Source organism: Pelobates fuscus, chromosome 13 (genome assembly GCF_036172605.1).
Source record: "Pelobates fuscus isolate aPelFus1 chromosome 13, aPelFus1.pri, whole genome shotgun sequence".
Taxonomy (NCBI): domain Eukaryota; kingdom Metazoa; phylum Chordata; class Amphibia; order Anura; family Pelobatidae; genus Pelobates; species Pelobates fuscus.
Genome location: NC_086329.1, coordinates 89,034,949 through 89,057,096, shown reverse-complemented (window position 1 = coordinate 89,057,096; position 22,148 = coordinate 89,034,949). Strand labels below are relative to the sequence as shown.

Here is a 22,148-nt window from a genome sequence, read left to right as displayed (position 1 = left end):
ATATTAAAAAAGGAGTTGAAACACATAGTGTTTCTCAACATTTTAAGCACCACCACCATCAAAACCCACAAGGTCTTATGTTTTGTGCACTGAAATGGGTTAAAAACAATTGGAGGGGTGGAGATTTTATTAAAAAAATTGGTAAAGAAGAAATGTCTTTTATTTACAATTTTAACACCATGGTCCCCCATGGTCTAAATTTAGACTTCGAATTATGCCATTTTTTATAAATATCCCTCATCCTTTAGAAAAAAAATTTTCCCCCCTTTTTCCATCATAATTTAAAAAAAAAATTAAAATATTTTTTTTTTATAGTAACACCTTTGATCTACCAGTTTGGATTCTTTACCTATTTTTACCTGAATTCTCTTATATGATTGTAACAGTATGCCATACATACACTTTTTTTTATCATGAACATTTCTCACAGTCCACAGCAAGCTTATGTGTATTTCTTATTCATATATAATGTAACAACATGTAATATTCTTAATAATATAATATTTTATGATGTCCCTTTTTCCCATCCTTTGTTTATATATGGGTCCATTGAGACCCAATGGACTATGCATTCAAAGAACTTTTGTCGAGTATTCATTATATCCAATGGTGGAACGCATGCCATGCGTTCCACGAAGCAAAAGGGAAGTATAACAGCCGATCCCAGCAATCTCTGATTGTGGAACGCAAGTTTAGCGTTCCACGAAAGAAGACATCCATATCACGTGATGGACGCACGCACGTAGGATTGAACGTGCGTTCCAACAGACCCCATATGCGTTCCACACAACGAACTTCCGGTTTAACAGATGCCGGCAATTTGGGAATCAAACCACATATAAAAGAGCACGAGGACACAAGGTACACCAGACCAACTGAGGAAGCCAGTTACTGGCGAAACGCGTTTTGGACTCATAGATATTAATTTTATTGATCTTTGCATCATTTTATATTCATTATTATTTTTTACATATACAAATAAATTTTGTTAAAACCTTCCTTGGAGCTGCCCTTCTCTATTCCTATTATTTTGGTTTAAAGTGGAGGAGACCAGGAGGAGATTGAAAGAAGGTGTGGGATCTCGCTTAAAAGATCCAGAGGCGCTTTCCACCAGAGCCAAGTGTTTTATTGGCTCTACGTTTGTGAGTTACCCATCTATTATTTTCTCACACATATTTCTGTGAAAACCATCTGCACTAAGATTTGTTTGTCTATTGCTTATTATTTGCAGATTATTATAATAGCATCTTGTCCAGTTGTACAATATCATTGTCTGAAAAGGTAAATTGAAGCTCCACTTATATTTCTGTTTGCCTTGCATGTTCTATGTTGTGAAGGTTAAGGGATTCCTTCACTTAAGTGTAAGAGCTCACTTTCACCTTACTGTTACTGTGGATACACCGTTTTTTTCGTCCTAGCTATACAATATTGTTTAATTGTATCTGTATTATTACTTAGCACAACCTGTTTTCTTCTTTTTTTGTATTGTCCTATTGTCTTGGATTGTTAGGGTATACAGGTTTCAGTGTTTGCTGCCTTTGGAGTCAGCGCTAGGGATCGACTGATTATCGTTTTTGCCGATATCATTGGCCGATATTGCGGGTTTTTGTAAATATCGGTATCTGCCTATAATCTTACCGATAATGCCGATAATGAGGTGGTCCAGCGTGCGAGGAATCTGTCCTCTTTACAAGACAGATTTAAGGTTTATAGCCAAGTTCATGTGATGTAGTTTATGGAACCCAATAAAATCTGTGGCCCTTTTCCCTTAACCAACAAGTGAGGTGTTATTGTTTAATTTATTGGTCATGGGGCATGTTGGTAATCCCTGGTCCAGCAATCATGCTGTCAAATTTTGTAACGAAAAAATTGCATGAAATTCAAACTGAATTTAGGGACGTTCATGAGAAACCATCTTTTGGTTTAAATTGGGCTTTTGACTGGACTTTTGGCCTAGGTAATATAAGATCATCTCAGGAATTCTCTTTGTGGCACTGACGTTGTAGTGATCATCCTCAAATGTGCATGCCACCTGATCCTTGAGAGTGGTTCATCACCAATCTCCTCTGGCAAACCCTCTACTAACTATGGAGAAACCGAGCCCCTTCACCCACATCCTATTCCCTGCTGAGGATAGTGAGATGCTTACTTATGAGAACATTAACTGTGCACACAGGTACCTGGAAAGTCCTTAAAGTGTAACCTCTCCGTAAATTAGAAGTGTTACAAGGAACTTTGTGGTAAAAGTCCAGCAACAAAGGGGAGGCAAGATTACATGTGGAACCTGCTATTGTCTTGCTGTCAACCATCTTGTTACCAGCAGCCATTTTATAGAATATAACCTATGGAATAGAATTTTTTTTTTCTTCTGCTTTTTAATTTACTTATTTTTCTCAGTGTTTAGCGAACACATTTGGGTATCTTTGTTTAAGTTCTCAATTGCATGGTGTATTTCTGTAAAGGTGTGCTAGATTGTTGCTACATTCTCTGAGCTGTTTTATAGCTCCCTCTGTGTTGTGGAGCCCAACCCAAATACGGTCTTATCTCTGCAGGACCCATTTTGTACCCTGCATGATTATTCAGACACATGATCCCATTCTCCTCCTACTTTCTGAAGCTAACAGCCACATCAACGTTCATGGATCTGGTGAATTAAATGTTTTAGAGAAGGAAAATTGCACAAATCATGCCCAAAATGGTGCCCCCACTTGGGTAAGGATTTTGGAAAGTAGAAGGTCTGCATTAACTCTTTAATTAAATGAATAAACCATATTATAACATGTGTACTTTTTAGATTGCAAATTACAAGATCTGATCACCAGTGCGTATATATTCCACCCGTACACTATTATGTATCGGCTGTAATGTGCCTTACAAATTAGAAGTATAATAGTGATAATAAAACAAGAAGCCTTAATAGGAGTCGATAGGAAATTTGATCATTCAGCATAACAAGGTCACGGATAGGAGGAGATATTCATGGACTTGTTCCTTGGCTCTAGTAACATATATCCAAAGTGAAGTTTGTGTAAACAATGAAAGTGAAAATTTTAACCTAACCGGATTGGAAACCAAAATACTGTAGCCTCAGATTTGTGATCCCATGATCTATGTGGAGCGTCCTGCTCAGTTTGATGGAGGACTGCAATGTTCCTCGTTCTTTAGTGTCATTCTTGACACTGCATTGCACTATATTGGCTCAGCATCTTGGCAATCATTCCAATCAGAGTCCAGTACTCATCAAAACTGATCTTCTTGTCCTTGTCTTTGTCCACAGACTTGATGAGTTTGTCGACAGCTTCCTTGTCCTCAGTATACTGTATGAAGGAAGTAATGTCAGACTGATAGATCAAGGTGTAGTAACCATTAAAAACAGTTATTTTGGTTTGAAATATGCATGTTGTGCTTTTTAAAAAGGAAAACAATTTTTATTTATTGTTAAAGGGATATACATCACTTTGAGACAACTGCCTCATTAGTAATCATTAGCTTTGAACAAGACAATTGCCTCACTCTGCAGGCTGAAAAAAACAACAAGCCGAATTTACCTGCTTTTCCTTTTTTTATGCCTTTCACACCCACTCCAAGATTGGCACTGATCTAACCAATTAGTGTCCTATCCCTAGGAATCCTGGAAAAGTGCATTGGGCATGGCTGACAGTTGGAGGATCTCTTCCCCTTGAAACTTCCTGACACTGGTGGGGAAGATATGGAGTAAGATAAGTGTGTTCATGCAGACCAGGCTCTGGTGTCTGGTGTCTTCAACTGCTGAACAAATATGTTAGTGGACTAATCTAAAACTGAGATGGGTGGGAAAGAGGGGGGAGCTGAAGAAACAATCTGACCAAGTTTATAGTAAGATTACAAACATTTATTACATTTTTTCAAAGTTTTTTTATTTGTTTAAAATATTTGCTTGCTTGTTTAAAAAAAAATATTTAATGATGCATGTCTCTTTCATTTTTAATTTTTCTCTGCATTCATTTTATTAACATGCTTCTGTGTTCAATGTATGACAAATAAAGGAGTTGCACTTTGGCATTAGCAGCTGATATACTTTGTTATTAAGTGTTCTTGCATAGCAAGACTACATACTGTTATCTCACATATATATTATTATTCCTATTATAGCCAAATTTACCACCCTAACTCCTCCCACAGTTTTTACACTACATAGACAGTAAGATTGTTCCCGATTGGATTGCTATCACTTTGTGGAATGTTTCGCTGAATGGTTCTCGAAATATCGTCGTTCTTGTGGCGAAATTGGTCCCATAGGAATGAATGGCAAAATGTTCAAAACTAGAGTGGGAGCTGGCAAAAGCTGAAAAATCAGGACATGATTTCTAAACTGCCACCACTCCCTCATTCTCCCTCATTTTCAAGCCCACCTACACAAATCTTATACCAAAACGTTCTGCTATCCCTGCTGCCACTAAAAATGTCCACGGCTAATCCATAGTCCTGATAGTTTTCACAATATGACCATTTGTTTGCAACTCACGCCGTCCATTGACATTCATTGAAACTCCACTCTAGCCAGCTCAAACTTGAAGGGCAATTTCTAAACTGTGACTGTGCCTTCATTTTTAATACTTCAGAGACATACTATGCATCAAAATGTAGGTCTGGGTCTTGTGATTCTCACAATATAAAGCTCTTCACTGTAGGATGTATAGTTTTTAAAATACGACCGTTTGAAGATGGCAACCGCCAAAATACTCTGACCTGTGCCAGGCTGGAGCAGCAAGTGATGTCATAGACAGGGCCTTTTGTACACCTGCTAATGTTTTTATAACTGTATGTTTTAATGTAACTGTGAAGCACTTTGGGCAACAACGTTGCAATTAAATGTGCTATATAATTAAATAATAACAGTTACTCCGCCCACTCACGTTGTAGACTACTGGTGGAGGCAAGAAAACTTCACACAATTTCCCCCAAAATTGTAGCTTTCTAGTTACTCCTGAAAGACATACTTCTATATGCTATACATCTTTATCCCTAGCAGGCATGCTGAATATAATTTAATCACAGTGGGTTAAAATTCAAATAGCAATATTTTACCCCAATAGCTTTTTTGGAATAATTTAACAGTGTAAGCTTGAGCCTAATTTTTGCCATTCAGATACTGATTTGCTGGTAGGTGGTTGGGTTAGCCCATTGCTCTAAGTCAGTCAATGTCAAAGGATTAAAGTCTAAAACACTTTAGATAAAGCCATTAACTGTTGAAACACGTTAAGTGTAGCAGAATATGATTTTATACTGTTTATTTTACTTTCTACTGTTTTATTCTTTAATTTTATAAATAAAAGCACTTTTTTACTTAAAAGTATTGAATGCTGCTGGATCTCAGATCATCTATATCCTTGGTGGGGATAAGAAACCACCCACGCCTATTGGACTGAGCAAACCGTATTTTGCTCTATTAAATGTGAGTACGTGTTCATAATTTCAACTTTTTATTAAATTGTACACTATTGTGGTTTTATTTTCTCTTTTATATGTGGAGATATATATGTCACCTATATCCTAGAGTGAGGTTCATACCACTTCACGCAATACCTGTGGAGCCACTGTTCAGGCTCCAAAATATGCAAGTACACATTTTTAAACTACTGTATTGCTGCTATCTTACTGTACATACTACACTATATTATCTTGATTTTCCTCCACATACCCAACATCAAGAGGATTGACCGCAGATTCTGGACCACATCATATCCTTAGGTGGGGATCGTTGTGCCCAAGCCTTTAAGTTGGAGCTAAACCTAAGTGTCACGGCAAGGGTGTATAATTTATTATTACACCCTTGGAATATTATCCTTTAATGTAATTTGTGTAGCAAATGGCACAAGACAGATATGTTATTGCTGAGGTCAACAGGGGCTACATCTTTTGAAGCTGGGACCCCCACAGTTGACAGTTGGCTCCCAGGCTTGGTGTCGTCTAGTCCTTGGGGAAGAGGGATTATTATTACGCTGCCTGTGTTTTACCTGTTTTATCCAAACTACCAGCGGAGATACCGTGATTATACTGCTACTCCGCTACAGTGAGTAATTAGGACTTCTGTATTTTATCCTTTTTGTTTTTATCTGTTGTTGGTGTAAATAACTTGTTTATCATATATTGTTATATGCACTGTGACTATTCTTTGTTCATAATAAACATTAATTTATTAAATTCTGCCTTTGTCTGGTTAAGAATCACGTTACCTGAAGAGACTAGTTAGTATTTTTGTAATTCCTTAAATATTGTACTAAGTAATATTTGGTGGGTTTTATTGTTGAGTTACCTGGGGGACCGAGGCACCCCATTTATAAATTGTCTTGGTGTCATGTGACAATGTGCAGGAAGAGAATTCTAGGGACAGAGGGCTGAATGAATATGTGTGCCAATATGTGCCTGAAGCAAATGTATCAGATGGGTTGTGTAAAAGTGGGAAAGCATGGCTGTGAGGGAGGGCAGAGTGCGTGTGAGCTTTACTTTGCACCAGACTCTGCCAGTTTCCAAGGTTCTGTATGTGTGAGGACATGGAGTGAAAGTGAGGGAGAGACATAGGTTCCATCGGTAGAAAGGGAGACCCGTCCACGGCCTGCACAAAGTGAGAGGCAGGGACAGACTCAGCCTGTGGGCCCAGGGAGAATGGCCGCAGGGGAGCATACTGATGAGCTAACCAGGAACCTTGTCAGCTTATCATAATCACACCTTACCTGTACACCCAAGTCAACTAAGGAGCAGCAGCCTGTCTCTAAGCAACTTTTTGATTCGGAACCAAAGGTTCAGAGTAAAAAAGTGCAACGAGCCCAGCAGACAGACCACAGAATAAAAGATATAAAGAGTTTGGCTACATCGCAGGCACCCTGGGAGGGTCCTCGGTCTCATCTTTTGTGTGCTTACAGGGGAGTACTGCAGAAATCGGTTGGTTTCTTCCCCTTAGAGCTACTACATGGGCACAGTGGGAGCGGTCCAAGAGATGTGACCAGAGCGCAGTGTGAGATGGAAACAGGCAAATCAGGCATGTGTGTTGTGCATATGGCTCTTCTATGGCTTAGGGACAAAGGGCAAGCCTTTTTGGGGGAGGTGTGCGAACACACGAGGGCTACCCCATTCATGGAGAACCAGAGTTATGGAAAAGATGAATATATGTGGGGGTTACATAGGGTTGCTGGGACAAATGGGAAACTCCTCAGGTGGAGTCTGGTTCTCCAGCAATATGAGTTTACCATACAGCACAAGAAGGGAAGTACACATGGCAATGCTGATGGTTTGTTGCGCCAGGGGGAAGACTCCACCTAATGCGCAAGGTCAAAGCATAGGAGCCTCCTCCCATTTCTTCTCTTATGTCGGGGAGGTGTCACGGCAAGGGTGTATAATTTTTTATTACACCCTTGGAATATTATCCTTTAATGTAATTTGTGTAGTAAATGGCACAAATTACAGAGATGTTATTGCTGAGGTCAACAGGGGTTACATCTTTTGAAGCTGGGACCCCCACAGTTGACAGTTGGCTCCCAGGCTTGGTGTCGTCTAGTCCTTGGGGAAGAGGGATTATTATTACGCTGCCTGTGTTTTACCTGTTTTATCCAAACTACCAGCGGAGATACCGTGATTATACTGCTACTCCGCTACAGTGAGTAATTAGGACTTCTGTATTTTATCCTTTTTGTTTTTATCTGTTGTTGGTGTAAATAACTTGTTTATCATATATTGTTATATGCACTGTGACTACTCTTTGTTCATAATAAACATTCATTTATTAAGTTCTGCCTTTGTCTGGTTAAGAATCACGTTACCTGAAGAGACTAGTTAGTATTTTTGTAATTCCTTAAATATTGTACTAAGTAATATTTGGTGAGTTTTATTGTTGATTTACCTGGGGGACCGAGGCACCCCATTTATAAATTGTCTTGGTGGTGGCAGCGTTAAAATAGTAATAGTTATATTATTATGTTTAAGTGTGGGTGGTGTTTAAAAGGGGGGATTTTGTCATTATTTCCGGCCTAGTGAAGACAAATAGTGTACTTTAACCCTTTCACCACCACAACTTCGTCACGCACACTCTTGGAGTAGGGTGCGTTCGTGACACTAAGCTCCTGGAAAGTGTGAGTGAATTGCTTTTACCCTTTCTTTTATTACGTTTTACGTAATACACTATTACTGGTCTCTTCTACTTTCACATATATTTTTGAGGACATGCTAGGCACTACACCTACTTCCCTGCTTTTCAGGTTCCTAATTTTCCCTGCACATATAACACTTCTATGTCCTGGGGGACCATATGTAAAAACTGTTGTATTGCAGTATACAAAATTCATAATATGCTGCTTAATAAAGAAGGAATCCTAAAGGAAATTCCAGAGTTGGCGATTGAGTTCGTACCTACAGTATTTAAATGCTACTTACTACAAGGCAGTACTTTTCATTTACTAGCCACCCCTGTAGAGAAGTGATGTGCTTATTAGAAATTTAAAATGGTGACAACCATCCTGGTAATGAGGGGATTTCACCTGTCTCTCACCGTGAGGATGTGGTGAAGGTCCTGCGTGATAATCTTTCGGAATTCCTCCCTGTTCATCTTGTCATTTCCTCCGGCGTGTTTATAGAAATTGCGCACCAGTAGTTCAATGGCATCTTCCAATTTGCTAGAGTCAGACGCCATGGTAGGCAACCACTACTGTGACCTCTGCAAGAGACAAAAATAGTCAGCTGATATGCAAGAGAGAGAGAGAAACTGTGCTCATACTACTGTGTATACTATGCATAGTGTTAAAACCTGCACTCTGACCCCGCAGAGGCTCTTTATTGACATTAACCCCTTAAAGGACCACTATAGGCACCCAGACCATTTCAGCTTAATGAAGGGGTCTGGGTGCCAGGTCCATCTAGGATTAACCCTGCCTGCTGTAAATATAGCAGTTTCAGAGAAACTGCTATGTTTACATATGGGTTAATCCAGCCTCTAGTGGCTGTCTCATTGACAGCCGCTAGAGGCGCTTCCGCCCTTCACACTGTGAATTTCACAGTGAGAAGACTCCAACGTCCATAGGAAAGCATTGAGAATGCTTTCCTATGGACTGGCTGAATGCGCACGTGGCTCTTGCCACGCATGCGCATTCAGCCGATGACGGCGAAAAGAAGGAGGAGAGTCCCCAGTACCGAGGGACCCCGGCGGGAGAAAACAGGTAAGATTTAACCCCTTCTACCCCCTAGAGCCCGGCGGGAGGGGGGCCCTGAGGGTGGGGAGGACCTAGAGACCCTATAGAGCCAGGAAAACGAGTATGTTTTCCTGGCACTATAGTGGTCCTTTAAATACGAAGCTTTAGATGCTTGTCTTTCACTTAAAGGGACACTATAGACACCCAGACCACTTCATTATATTGAATACAGCTTCGTATTCTTAACACCAAAGTGTTAATTTTAAGAACCAAAGCAATTTTGTAATTTTAGCTATGTGGGTATCCATCTCTCTCATTTATTACACTTTTTTTAAAACTTATTTATTTGCACATTTATATACCTTTCTTCTTTTTTTTTAAAGGGCAAAACAGACTTTCATTTGATGAAACATATACATATAGAAATCCTAATTTTTTATAAATAAAAAATGGAAGAAAATTTATTTTTTTCCACAGCTCTGGCAATAATATTTTGTGCATATTTAGCACAGCATAAGAAAAGTGATTCAAAGTAAATTAATGTAGTTGTTCTGGTTTACAGAGTACATAATATGTCTAGGATTTCAGTTTATTTCTGGTAATTACAGGTTACAAAATCAAATTTCAATATGGAGTGATTTTAGAATTTGATAGGTTTGCCTTTTAATATTATTAGCCAATACAGAAAACAAAATTGCCAGACAAAAGTATATATTTATACAAAGTAGACATCACAGGCTATTTACCTAAGGTTACTTTGACACTTTTTTATGTAGCCATTGAACTGCCAATTATTGTAGTAAAATTGTGTTTTATGTTTGTTTGTTTTTTTACCCACATATAAAAAGGTTTTTTTAGTGTGTATTCCATAAACTGGATGTGTACTACTCCTGTAAAAAATCCTATGTTGTGTTCAGATACATCTTCCGAGTACAATGATACCCCCAATGTATTCCTTTGCCACTATCCTGTGAAGCTACAGTATATATATACTGTATAATAGACCTGACCATTTCAGTTTTTACAGTTAGAATTTTAATAGATGGATTTCATGGGTCTATGTCTCATTTTGTTGCATTCTAGCAGTTTGACTGTTCAAATTACCCCACACAGGCTTACCATTTGTGAAAGTAGACACTCCAACGTATGGCATCTAGTGTATATTGTACCTTAATGTGCTGCCATTTTTCATGTCAATGTTTGTGGTTGAAAAAGAAATGTTTTGACTTTTTTTCATACACATTACATTTTTGCTAGGTATTTTGGAAATCTGATTTGTGCCAGTGTGATAACCTCCCCTCTACCCCCAAATTATGGTCAGCAAACTCTTCTGAGTAAAACAATATCCCCAATGTATATCTGTGACACTAACTTAAAGGAACACTATAGTCACCTAAACAACTTTAGCTTAACCAAACTTAAAGCTGTTTTAGTGTATAGATCATGCCTCTCCGGTTTGCTGCTCAATTCACTGTCATTTAGGAGTTAAATCACTTTGTTTCTGTTTATGCAACCCTAGCCACACCTCCCCTGGCTATGATTGACAGAGCCTGCATGAAAAAAAAACTGGTTTCACTTTCAATCAGATGTAATTTACCTTAAACAAATCTCTTTCTCTGTAAATTGAACTTTAATCACATACAGGAGGCTCTTGCAGGGTCTAGCAAGCTATTAACATAGCAGGGGATAAGAAAATATTAATTAAACAGAACTTGCAATAAAAGAAGGATAAATTGTAGATGACACTATACAGGAAGTGTTTAGGAAGGCTGTGCAAGTCACATGCAGGGAGGTGTGACTAGGGTTCATAAACAAAGGGATTTAACTCCTAAATGGCAGAGGATTGAGCAGTGAGGCTGCAGGGGCATGTTCTATACACCAAAACTGCTTCATTAAGCTAAAGTTATTTTGGTGACTAAAAAGGCCTGACTATTTCAGTTTTTACAGTTAGAATTTTGGTAGATGGATTTGACGTGCCTATTCTGCATATTATGGAGAACCTTCTCTGTATATTTACAGTAAAAATGCATCTAACGAGGTAGCAGATAAATAACGACCTGTTAAAATCCAAAGGGCAATACCCCTCATATTCTGCACTGAATATTGACAATGCTCAGAGATAAATTATTGATTAATCTGACATTTTTCCCATTCTATAACACCATCCATATACTTTTCCCGGTGCAGTTTCCATAAGCCAGGGGGGAGTGAGTACCACTATAGTACAATATTTATTGGTAGTAGCTACCAATGTGCTTGGTCTGACATATGTGTTCCAACCAATGGAATCCTACTGGATATAGCATCAGACCCAGTTTTTAGTTCAGACCCAGAGGCTACTAAGAATAAATGACATAAAACATGTCTCGCCCCCCCCCCCCCCCCCCCTCCTTCCCCACAAGATTCTGTTTTGTCATGTGACTCACATCTAAGGCTCATCTGGTCTATGGTACAGATTGTGACGGCACCCTGGTTGGCAATGCCAAGTGACCTGCTTTGCAAACGAAACAATATTTCTGTTTTTATCTCTAAACCTATTAAAAATATATAATTTTTTCTGCAACAGTTGATCAGTTAGTTTTTTTTTTTGCTTATTATGTTATTATGACCTATCATTATTCAAGAAAAAATATAAGAAATGTAAAAAAGTTTTTTTTTTTTTTAAAACATTAAAATAATATTTAAAACTTTTTCATTTAGTGTTTTTCTCACAATTTTTCACATCACTTATGTAGTTCACCTTTCCCATATAAAAGAAATTCTGTTAACTATATACATAGAGATGTTATAGAGATAATATATGAAGGAATTTACAAGTTACTTGATATTGGTGAAATAGAATGTCCTCTCTGGTACAGTGTCCGCTTCTCTCTCTAAATAAAGACGTATGTAACAGAAGATATCTGGAAGGTAAGGTGCATGCTTTTTCCAGGTGCTTTCGCGTTGCTTTTGTTCTGCTACTCTCTCTCTCTCTCTTTTACCTTCCCCCTTTAGTGTGCTTCCTGTTTTTATCTACGTTTTCCCCAGTTATCTTAAGGAATGCCTACTCCGCGAGGCTGATTAAAATTCCCCATATTCTATTGGGCAGAGAAACCTAATCAATAACTAGGGGTGTGTATGGGTAAATTAGAGGAGTGTTTGAGCATTTGCCTTATCTGTGCACTAGATGATAATGTGAAATTAATCTTTAACAGTGTTCGGTTTAAAGCAGTGATTCATGTTTCCAGTGATTCATTTTACAAAACAATGTTTTTTTCTGTATTTGATTAAAGGAATACTATAGCATAAGGAATACAAACTTGTTTGTGTCCTAGCCACCTTTTTCACCTGTAACGATAAAAAAGGCAATAAGCACTGTGGCATTTACATATGGTAGCAATAAAGGGTTTAAGATGCCATTAATGTAGAATTAGAAAGGTCAGGTAATGTTTAGGACGGACCCTGAGCAGCTCACCTGTTCCTGCCGCAATGATGTCCACAAAACAATGACGGTCCCGTCCGGAGGAATTCGCTGAGAGCGGAATCCTGGTTGAGAATCTGCTTAAATTCATGTTGGGGGGCTTCCAACTCTAACAGGGAGCCTCCGGTAGCATCATTCTTCCCTGCAGAGTGTTCCTGATATCTGATGGAGGTTCCGGCTAGCGGCACAACGTCCTCAGCGGGAAAAGAAGCGCGCCCACGCGTGTTAAAGCCAGGGCAGAGAGTGCAACCTGCTAGAAAGAAGTGAGAATGTACGACCATGCAAAAACCTTCAGATTTTAAAGGGTCAGGGCCTGGATAGAAGAAAAGATATAAGAGAAGCCTGCACTCCTCCACTGAACCTGTTGCAGGTCAGGGTAGAGTAGAGGGCCTGACTGAAGTTGTCCTCACAAGAATAGAGGACAGTTTGGATGATGAGAGTGAATGTCATCTGGAAGATATGCCAGTCCTGAAAGAAAATGCTGGCCATATAAGGAAACTCCCCATATAAGGACCCTACCCTCAATCTCTCTATACAGCACATTCCAGAGTCTTCATGGCACAGAATAGCAAACACCATCTGTTCTTTTTAACCCATTAGACATCCACACCTTAATATGTATTTGAATAGGAACATATATATTCTACACAAGGCAGAGCTGGTGCTTCAGATGGTGAGTATGAACAGAATTCTGCTGAATTGGTTAAGTTTACTGAAGTGTTGGCAGCTGGTGACTGATATGGCAATGGGTTTTAAAGACAGGATGTTCAGCTCAGGCTTGGAGAAGTAGGAGTATCGGATCAACGTAAGGTTGTTTTATTAATGAATTAAAACATTTTTTAAAAGCTCCGACATATTGAAAGTTCCCGATTAGGTTTTTCACATAACTACACATGTTTATATTAAAAAAATAAAACATTTGAAAGGTGAATAGGGTGATTTGCTGTAGCTTTTGCATTTAGCACACAGAACAACGCACAAATAGGACAAGGAGAAGCGTACATTGATTCCACAAAATAATAAATATTTGCTTCAAGCATATTCTATTTTCTCAGCCGTAAAAAAAATAAATTGTAGAGCAATTTACAGTATTTAGAGGCTATTCTTGGGGCGTTTAAAAACTTGGAGGTTTTCTCACCTGAGGGCCCGGAGTTCGGGGGACTGCTCTCTAGAGTGAGGGAGGGTAGAATCATGGAAGACCTGACCGCAAGATTACGGGGAACAACAGCTAATTTCCAGAAGGTTTGGGAACCATGGGATTTGAGCGTAGTGGGTTCCGGTAGCGGCTGAGGAGCCGGGTATGTGGTTTGGTTGGTGTATTGGCACTGTGCGGTCTAGTTTCAGGGTGGACTCCGTTAGCCTCGCTCGCCCCTCCCCCCCCCCACCCTTCCCGCCCGTTTTTCTTGCCCTATCTTCTTACATCTTCTTACATCCCTTCTCTCTTTTTTCCTCTCTCTCTTTCCTGCTTTGTCTATCTTCTTTTACGTCCTGCTTGCTATGCCCTTGGTATCTCGGGGTCTTATTTTTACTGACATTCGTGTACCTTGGATGTCTCCGGTTCTATTTCTGTTTTTTTTTTTCCTCTCTCTTTTTCTTTCCTTATTCACTCAGGCCTGATCATATTGGAGGAGAATTGGGGGAGCCTAAATTACAAGCTTACAGGGTCAGCGTTTGGGCCCCCTCTTAGGTCACATGGCCTGGCTATAAAAAGCAAAATCCTCGATGGGAGGCAAGTGGTACAGAATTTATAAAGTGGCTTGTCATGTGTGCTGATGTCAATTATTATGTTTACACAATTGTTCTTTGTATTTTGGCTTCTGCGCAAGCCTCACGGTTGTATTCTTCTTGCCTTAACTATCGAGTGCAAAAATAAAGAATAAAAAAAACAAAACTTGGAGGTTTAGCATGGTTTAGCTGTGATGAAGTTCTCGAAGACTTGCCACCCATTATTCTCTGAAATGTGGAATTAAGCATGTTGGTCTTTGGCTGAATCTAATGCTTTCTTGGGGATTGTCTGTTAACACAGGCATTAATGTCGGCACTTCTAACACATTAGGAGCAATGAAAAAAGGCCTATGTTGGGCGTTCATTGTAAATGGCCCAATTTATGCAAGTTTAAAATGAGTGCTCGTACTTTGGTGGAAATCATTTGGTCTAGCTGCTATAAAAGACTTGCTGCAGGGATCAGTCAGGGACGTAACCAGGTTCAAAATGCCCGTTCAGCTTGTAAGGCCTCTTCCTTATCTTAAGGCGTACCCAAACAAGGAGAGGGCTAAATTATTGTTTCATAGTCCTGCTGAAGGTTTTAAAATTCCAAAGTTTGCTGGTTCTTGTGTTTTATTACTTAATAATTTGAAATCTGTTTTGCATGATGTGACACCTGCAGTAGGTCCTTTTTTTAATATTCTTTATTTTTGTTGTGCAAAGGTTGACAAACACGTTTCTGATGACAAAATAGTGAGAACAAGCTCTAGAAGATAGACATCTTTATGGCAGGATAATCTGCAACACGCGCGTATACACATAGTGACTGGTGTCCTGGAGTCGAATGGGGAACTCGCTCTAGCAAACCCCCAGGCACTGGACGACACTCAGTCCTGGGAGCTCTAGTCCTGGAACCACTCCCTCCTGGAGCCGAAGGGGGAATTCGCTCTAGACACTCTCAGGGACTGGACGATACTCAGTCCTGAAGGCTCTAGTCCTTACAAGGACTTTCCCCCGTTTAATCTTCCACACTGGAACAGTGATTAAAGAATAGCCCTTTCCCCTCCCAGTAACCAGACGACAAGTACAAGCTGGATGTCCGAACTTACCAAAACTCCATTCCCTCGGGGTTACTTCCGCATTCGGAAGTAAACTCCTCCCACCTGAATGACGTAAGACTCACCTGCCTTATAGGGGAGCTGCGCCAAATTCAAACTGCTGAGTGATTTTGTCTCAACCTCAAACGCCAAGCTTAGCTGTCATATTACTTCTCTCGTGTACCGACTCGGACCTGTTTAACGTTGATGCTGCCTTCTCCTCACCTTGAATTTCTGCTCGGACATACACCACGCTGCAATCTCCTCTCCAAGACCATAATTTACATCGGAATTCCGTTATTATTATTTTATTATTTATATAGCGCCATCACATACCATAGCGCTGTACAATGGGTGGACTGACAGACCTGTAATTTTAACCAGACAATTGGACGTACAGGAGGTGGAGGGCCCTGCTCAATGAGCTTACATTCTAGAGGGAGTGGGGTATAGTGACACATAGGGTAAAAGTAGGGATACGAAGTAGGTTGTTAGAAAGGTATTCATTGATGGCTTAGTAGGTAATTTTTGACAGTTGCAGGAGAGGAGTCATGGGGGTTGGGGGATAAAAAACCTGCTAACAGTTTAATTGATATGCTTTCTTGAAGAAGTGAGTTTTCAATTATTTTTTTTAATGATTGGAGACTGGGTGAAGTCTTACGGAGAAGGGAAGGGAGTTCCACAGAAGAGGTGCAGCCCTGGAGAAATCTTGGAGGTGAGCATTAGAGGTGGGAGTACGGACAGAGGATTGACGTAGGTCTTTGGCAGAGCTTAGGGGCCTCAACGGGACATACTTGTGTATTAGGGAGGATAGGTAGGTTGGAGTAGCATTATGTAGGGACTTGTAAGCAAGCACCAGAATTTTAAATTGAGCCCTATATCTAACTGGAAGCCAATGCAGGGACTGACAGAGCAGGAAGGCATGGGAGGTGCAATTGGACAGGAAAATAAGCCTTGCCGCCGCATTCATTATAGATTGCAGCGGTGCAATCTGGGAACACGTAAGACCACTGAGAAGGGTATTTCAGTTGTCAAGGCGAGAGAGAACAAGAGCAGGGATCAGCACCTTAGCCGCATCTGGGGTGTTTTTGAGATGGAAGCGACAGGATTTGGCGATTGATTGAACATGAGGGGTGAAGGAGAGGTTGGAGTCAAAAAGAACACCCAGGCAGCGAGCCTTTGAGGTAGAGGTGATGGTAGCACTGCTGACACTTGAGGGAGGAAAGACTAGAAGTATTGTTTTGGACAGGTTGAGTTTAAGGAAGTGAGCAGCCATCCAGTTGGAAATCGAAGAGTAGCAGTCAGAGACACGAGTCAAGATGGGCGGAGCGAGATCAGGAGAGGACAGGTAGATTTGCGTGTCATCCGCATAGAAATGATAACGGAAGCCAAATGAGCTGATGAGTTTACCAAGGGAGGCAGTATAGATAGAGAACAGTAGGGGACCAAGGACAGAACCTTGCGGAACACCGACAGAGAGTGGTTGGGGGGAAGAGGCAGAGTCAGAGAAAGAAACACTGAAAGAGTGCTGGGAGAGGTAGGAGGAGCACCAGGAGAGAGCAGTATCCCGTAGTATCCCGTAGACCAATATTATGGAGAATGCGAAGAAGCTGTTAATGATCAACAGTGTCAAAGGCAGCAGAAAGATCAAGGAGAATTAGAATAGAGTAATGGCCGCGAGATTTAGCAGCAATCGTTGGATACTTTGGCCACAGCCGTTTCGACAGAATGACCAGCGCGGAATACAGACTGAAGGGGGTCAAGCAGAGAGTTGGATTTGAGAAAGCCAGTCAGTCTGGTGTACACAACACTCTGTGCCAGAGGAAAGGGAGAGATTGAAAATTTTAGTGAAAGGAAGAGCAAGAGAGGGAGACAAAGTGCGGATGAGATTCGAGGGAACAGGATCGAAAGAACAGGTGGTAGGGCAGGAGGACCAGAGCAGAGCAGAAACCTCTTCTGCTGTAGCAGGTGTGACTGAGTGTAGAATGGTGGAGGCAGTGGGGTTGAGTGATGTATTGGTAGGGGAAGGAGAGAAATTAGAGATCTCTTCTCTGATTGTAGAGATCTTCTCAGTGAAGTGAGATGCAAAGTTTGTGGTGGACAAGGTGGCAGAAGGAGGGGGAGTAAAAGGGCGAAGAAGAGCATCAAAAGTGTGAAATAGGTGTTTGGGTTGATGGGATAGTGTACTTATGAGGGTGTTAAAGTAATTTACTTTTGCAGCGGAAATAGCCAGGCTGTAGGAGCGCAGCATAAAGTTATTGTGGAGGAAGTCAGATGCAAAGTGAGACTTTCTCCAGCAGCGTTCAGCAGTTCTAGAACATTTTTGGAGGTAACGGGTCAGCTTGGTGTGCCAGGGTTGTAATTGGGGGCGCTTGCTGCTTTTAATTGTTAGAGGTGCCATGATGTTGAGTTGAGAGGAGAGAGTTGAGTTGTAGAGTGAGGTTGCAGAGTTAAGGCAGGTTAGATTTCAGATGGGTAAAAGGAGAGTTTGGAGTTTGGTGGGGAAATGATGGAGATCAAGGCAGTTGAGGTTTCTGCGAGATTGGAGAGTTGAGGGTGGTGAAATTTGGGTATGAGGTATGCTGATGTCAAATGTTAGCAGATGGTGGTCAGACAAACGAAATGGAACATTGGAGAGATTAGAGGTGGTACAGAGATTGGTGAAAATGAGGTCAAGAGTGTTTCCTGCTGTATGAGTTGTTGAAGTAGACAACTGCGTGAGGCCAAAGGAGGAGGTTACAGAGAGCAGACGGGAGGCATCAGGGCAGTTGAGGTTGTTGATTGGGATGTTAAAATTCCCAAGTATGAGGGAGTGCTAGAGGAGAGTAAGTGGGGTAGCCAGGAAGAAAAGTGTTCACTGAATATCCTAGGATGATCGAGGGGGCGATAGATGATGGCAATTCTTAAAGGAGTGGGCTTAGAAAGGACAGTGTGAACTTCAAAGGAAGTAAAGGAAAGGACAGGGGAAGGGAGGATAGGTTGAAAGGTACATTGAGGGGAGAGAAGGATGCCTACACTGCCTCCTTTACAGTTGAGTCTGGGTGTGTGGGAGAATTGTAATCCACCGAAACATAAAGAAGTGGGAGTAGCAGTATCAGAGGGGGACAGCCAGGTCTCAGTGAGTGCTAGTATTGTGAGTGAGATAGAGATGACAAGGTTGTGTATAGCTGTTGATTTAGTATTACTACAGATTGAACGGGCGTTCCAGAGTGCACACTGAATGTTGGTAAAGGAGGATAAACTGCAGGGTATGCGATTTTTGCATTCAGCGTCGCAGAAGTGCCTCTAGTGGCTGTCAGGAAGACAGCCACTAGAGGTCGGATTAACCCTGCAATGTAAACATATTAGTTTCTCTGGAACTGCTATGTTTACATCTGAAGGGTTAAAACCTGGGGGACCTGGAACCCAGACCACTTCATTGACCTGAAGTGGTCTGGGCGACTATAGTGGTCCTTTAAGTACCAAATATTTCCTTCCTAATCCAGCTACTTGTTACTAACAAAAGATTTAACTACTTTAGCTACCTTGTAAATACTTTGTTTTCTCTCTTGATAAAACTGTTGCAAATCTTCAAGCAATCCAATTCATTTTTGTTTAATGCTGCATGCTAACTTCTATTACAAGTAATATAAAGACGTTGTTACTTTTGTTTGCTACAACTGTTGCAACTATTCAATCAAGACAATTCATTTTCGTTTTATGCCTCATGCAATCTGTTATTGGAAGCAATTATAATTGTCTACAACCTATTTCATTATCAGAGAGATAGAAGATATATAAAACTGCTCAAGAAATCCCAACTAATCTCTTTGGTTTTTCTTAAAGGAAAAGTACCACAAAAAAAATAATTCTGCAGTTTTGTTCCTCTAATTTGTCTATTATTAACCGAAGCATAACACTGGAATTACCTTTATTGGCACCCACAACTAGCCTTATATGCAGGTCCCCATGCAAGGGGCACTCCCCCCTGGACCTGTGAGTAGACTACAGTAAAAATATACACACGAGTACATTGGCTCTCAGGTCCAGGGCACTCACATACAAAACAAGATAATCCCTCCCCTGTGCCTGGTAGATAATTAAGTCAAGCACTGTTTTAAACTCAATTATCTCCAAGCACAAAAACACACATTTCCCAAACACCCCGAAACTACCTTAAAAATAAATAAAACCCCACAAAGTTACATCGCCTGATAGCCCCGATCTGGGTGACCAACATATCCAAACATCACCAAGATTGGTTCAGGGGTTCAGGAATTTCCTGGAAGTCATAATTTGACCAACCGCATGCATGGTCCCCTAGCCAAAAATAGTTCCATAGAATCAAGGCTAAGTTCCACTGGGGATCGACCGGGAACCGCGAAGTCTTCATGCTGAAAATAGTTACAGGGCTTTCGCGGCTAAGTCCCCCTGAAGTCTAATAGCGGTTTTGGTCTATGCGAACGGCCGCCAGGGAGCTAGCATTCGTTTCTATGCGTACGAATGGAAAGTGCCAAACCAGGGGTCCAGGGGGCAATAAAATATGGGTCTTTACAGTCGGTGACCTGGCAAGCAGGCTTCTCCAGAGCTCATGGCAAACTCAAGAGGGCATGCCAGGTGCATAGTCGCCATATAGGCAGTCGGAACCTGGACAAACCCCCCCACATACCTATCCCAATAAAACACAGACACCAGGGTATATGGGTCCAAATTGTCCACAGCTTTATTAAATCGTAATAAATTAACATAGAAAAACTGACCATATATCACCCATATATAAATAAATAACAAATAACATTATTCCAACATGAACATAACTTAAAGTGCCAACATTTTATTAATTAACCATGGCAGGGGTATATCCGGATACGCCTACCCCACCAGGTTCTGAGCCACCGACAGGGCTCGAAACCTACCAAACTTACCAATAACCATGTTCAACCATTTCCAAAACCACCCTAATGGGGAGCCTATTTCCTGTGCTTCAGCTCCCTATCCCGCTGCTGTGACAAAATGGGATAACCCAACTGTAACCATAACCCAGGGAGGGAGGGTGGGACAAACTCAGCCAGGTAGGTAAGTTAGAAGTGACTCTTCCAAGATGTCTGCCTATTTATATAGCCAAACCCCTACCCGCAAACCACCAATCCCTACATGCTTCCTCCTCTGCCCACCTCCTAGCCCTGTCAAGGCCCCTCTCCACTAAGCTGTGCTTTGGCTGCATGGGTTACAGAGGAGTTTGTCACAACAAGTAATACCTAAACACGGGATATAGTTCTATGTATGAATTAAAAAATCAAAGGAGGGAAATTCAAAAGGGGGTTTGGAGAAACACAAGAGAAGATGCTTTTTATTTGTGTGTGTTTGGGGGGGGCGGGGCGGTGGGACTTTGCCTGTGTCTCCCGTTCTCCCCTTCAGCACAGGAGTTTATACCGAAGAGCTAATTGACAGGTGAGAGAAAGACCTTTTATTAAATAGATTTTCCTTTCAATATATACATTTTGCTAGCAATCTTGCTAACACAATGTACAGATAGACATAATTGATGCCTTGAACACTGCAGCCCCACTCCAAACATGCACCACGAGGAGAACACGACCCCAACCTTGGCATAATAAATCAACATGCTATCTGCAGAGTTGCTCCCGCTGTGCTGAACGCTCCTGGAGGAAGTCCCGCACCCAGACAGACTATCTTCATTATAGATTCATGTTGCTTTCGTACAGCGCAGCCCTTGCCCTCGCCAAACAGTCCTACTTTTCCTCTCTCATTAGTTCATGCTCCCGCAATCCCAGACGTCTCTTTGACACTTTTAATTCCCTTCTCCGCCCTGCTGTGGCCACCCCCCAAACTAACCTTACAGCTGATAGCTTTGCATATTACTTTACTGACAAGATTGAACAGCTAAGGAAACAATTCTCCCCTCCTTGCCGTTCTCTTTCTCAACCACACATAAATCATGCTTTCCCTACCCTTCAGACTTTCTCCCCAGCTACTGAACAAGAGGTGGCTGCACTTCTCCATTCCTCTCGCCCCACCACTTGCCCACTTGATCCTGTCCCATCTCACCTCATCAGATCTCTCTCCCCTTGTCTTGTGTCTATCCTAACACACATCTTTAACCTTAAACATGCCACTGTAATACCTATCCTGAAAAAACCATCTCTTGACCCGTCCTCCCCCTCTAACTATCGTCCCATATCCCTGCTCCCTTACTCATCAAAGCTTTTGGAAAGACTTGTCTTTACCCGTGTGTCTCACTTCCTTAATTCCAACTCTCTCCTTGACCCTCTTCAGTCTGGCTTCCGCCCTCTCCACTCTACTGAGACCGCTCTTATCAAAGTGACTAATGACCTAATCTCCGCTAAATCCAAAGGACACTACTCCATATTAATTCTCCTTGACCTCTCTGCTGCCTTTGACACAGTTGATCATGCTCTCCTCCTTCAAACTCTTCAATCACTCGGTCTCTGTGACTCTGTCCTCTCTTGGTTTTCCTCCTATCTCTCCCAACGCTCATTTAGTGTCTCCTTTTCCAAGGATACCTCCTCCCCTCGCCCTGTCTCGGTTGGAGTTCCCCAAGGCTCTGTCCTTGGTCCCCTTCTATTTTCTCTTTATACTGCCTCTCTTGGAAAACGTATTGCCTCTTTTGGATTCAACTACCACCTGTACGCTGATGACACTCAGATATACCTCTCCTCACCGGACCTCTCCCCGGCCGTCCTGCAACGTGTCACTGCTTGCCTCTCT

At 41.3% G+C, this 22,148-nt stretch overlaps 1 protein-coding gene across 2 annotated transcripts; it reads right to left on the bottom strand.

Moving 5' to 3' along the window:
- Positions 1-2,795: 2,795 nt before the first annotated feature.
- Positions 2,796-13,037, bottom strand: LOC134582759 (protein S100-A16-like). Of its 2 annotated transcripts, none has more exons than XM_063439407.1 (3): positions 12,613-13,037; positions 8,522-8,686; positions 2,796-3,317 (listed from the first exon to the last, which is right to left on the bottom strand). In XM_063439407.1, exons 2-3 carry the CDS (start codon positions 8,660-8,662, stop codon positions 3,168-3,170), a joined length of 291 nt encoding a protein of 96 aa, XP_063295477.1. In that variant the 5' UTR covers positions 8,663-8,686; positions 12,613-13,037; the 3' UTR covers positions 2,796-3,167. The 2 variants fall into 2 exon arrangements, with proteins under 2 accessions (XP_063295477.1, XP_063295476.1); XM_063439406.1 differs by lacking the exon at positions 12,613-13,037 and adding an exon at positions 11,980-12,122.
- Between the last annotated feature and the right edge of the window lie 9,111 nt (positions 13,038-22,148).

Coding starts and splice junctions, on each gene's coding strand:
- LOC134582759 (XM_063439407.1), bottom strand. CDS start 8,662: ATGGCGTCTGACTCTAGCAAATTGGAAGATGCCATTGAACTACTGGTG. Junction 3,318..8,521: donor ACCTTCACCACATCCTCACG/GTGAGAGACAGG, acceptor TCCTTCATACAG/TATACTGAGGACAAGGAAGC.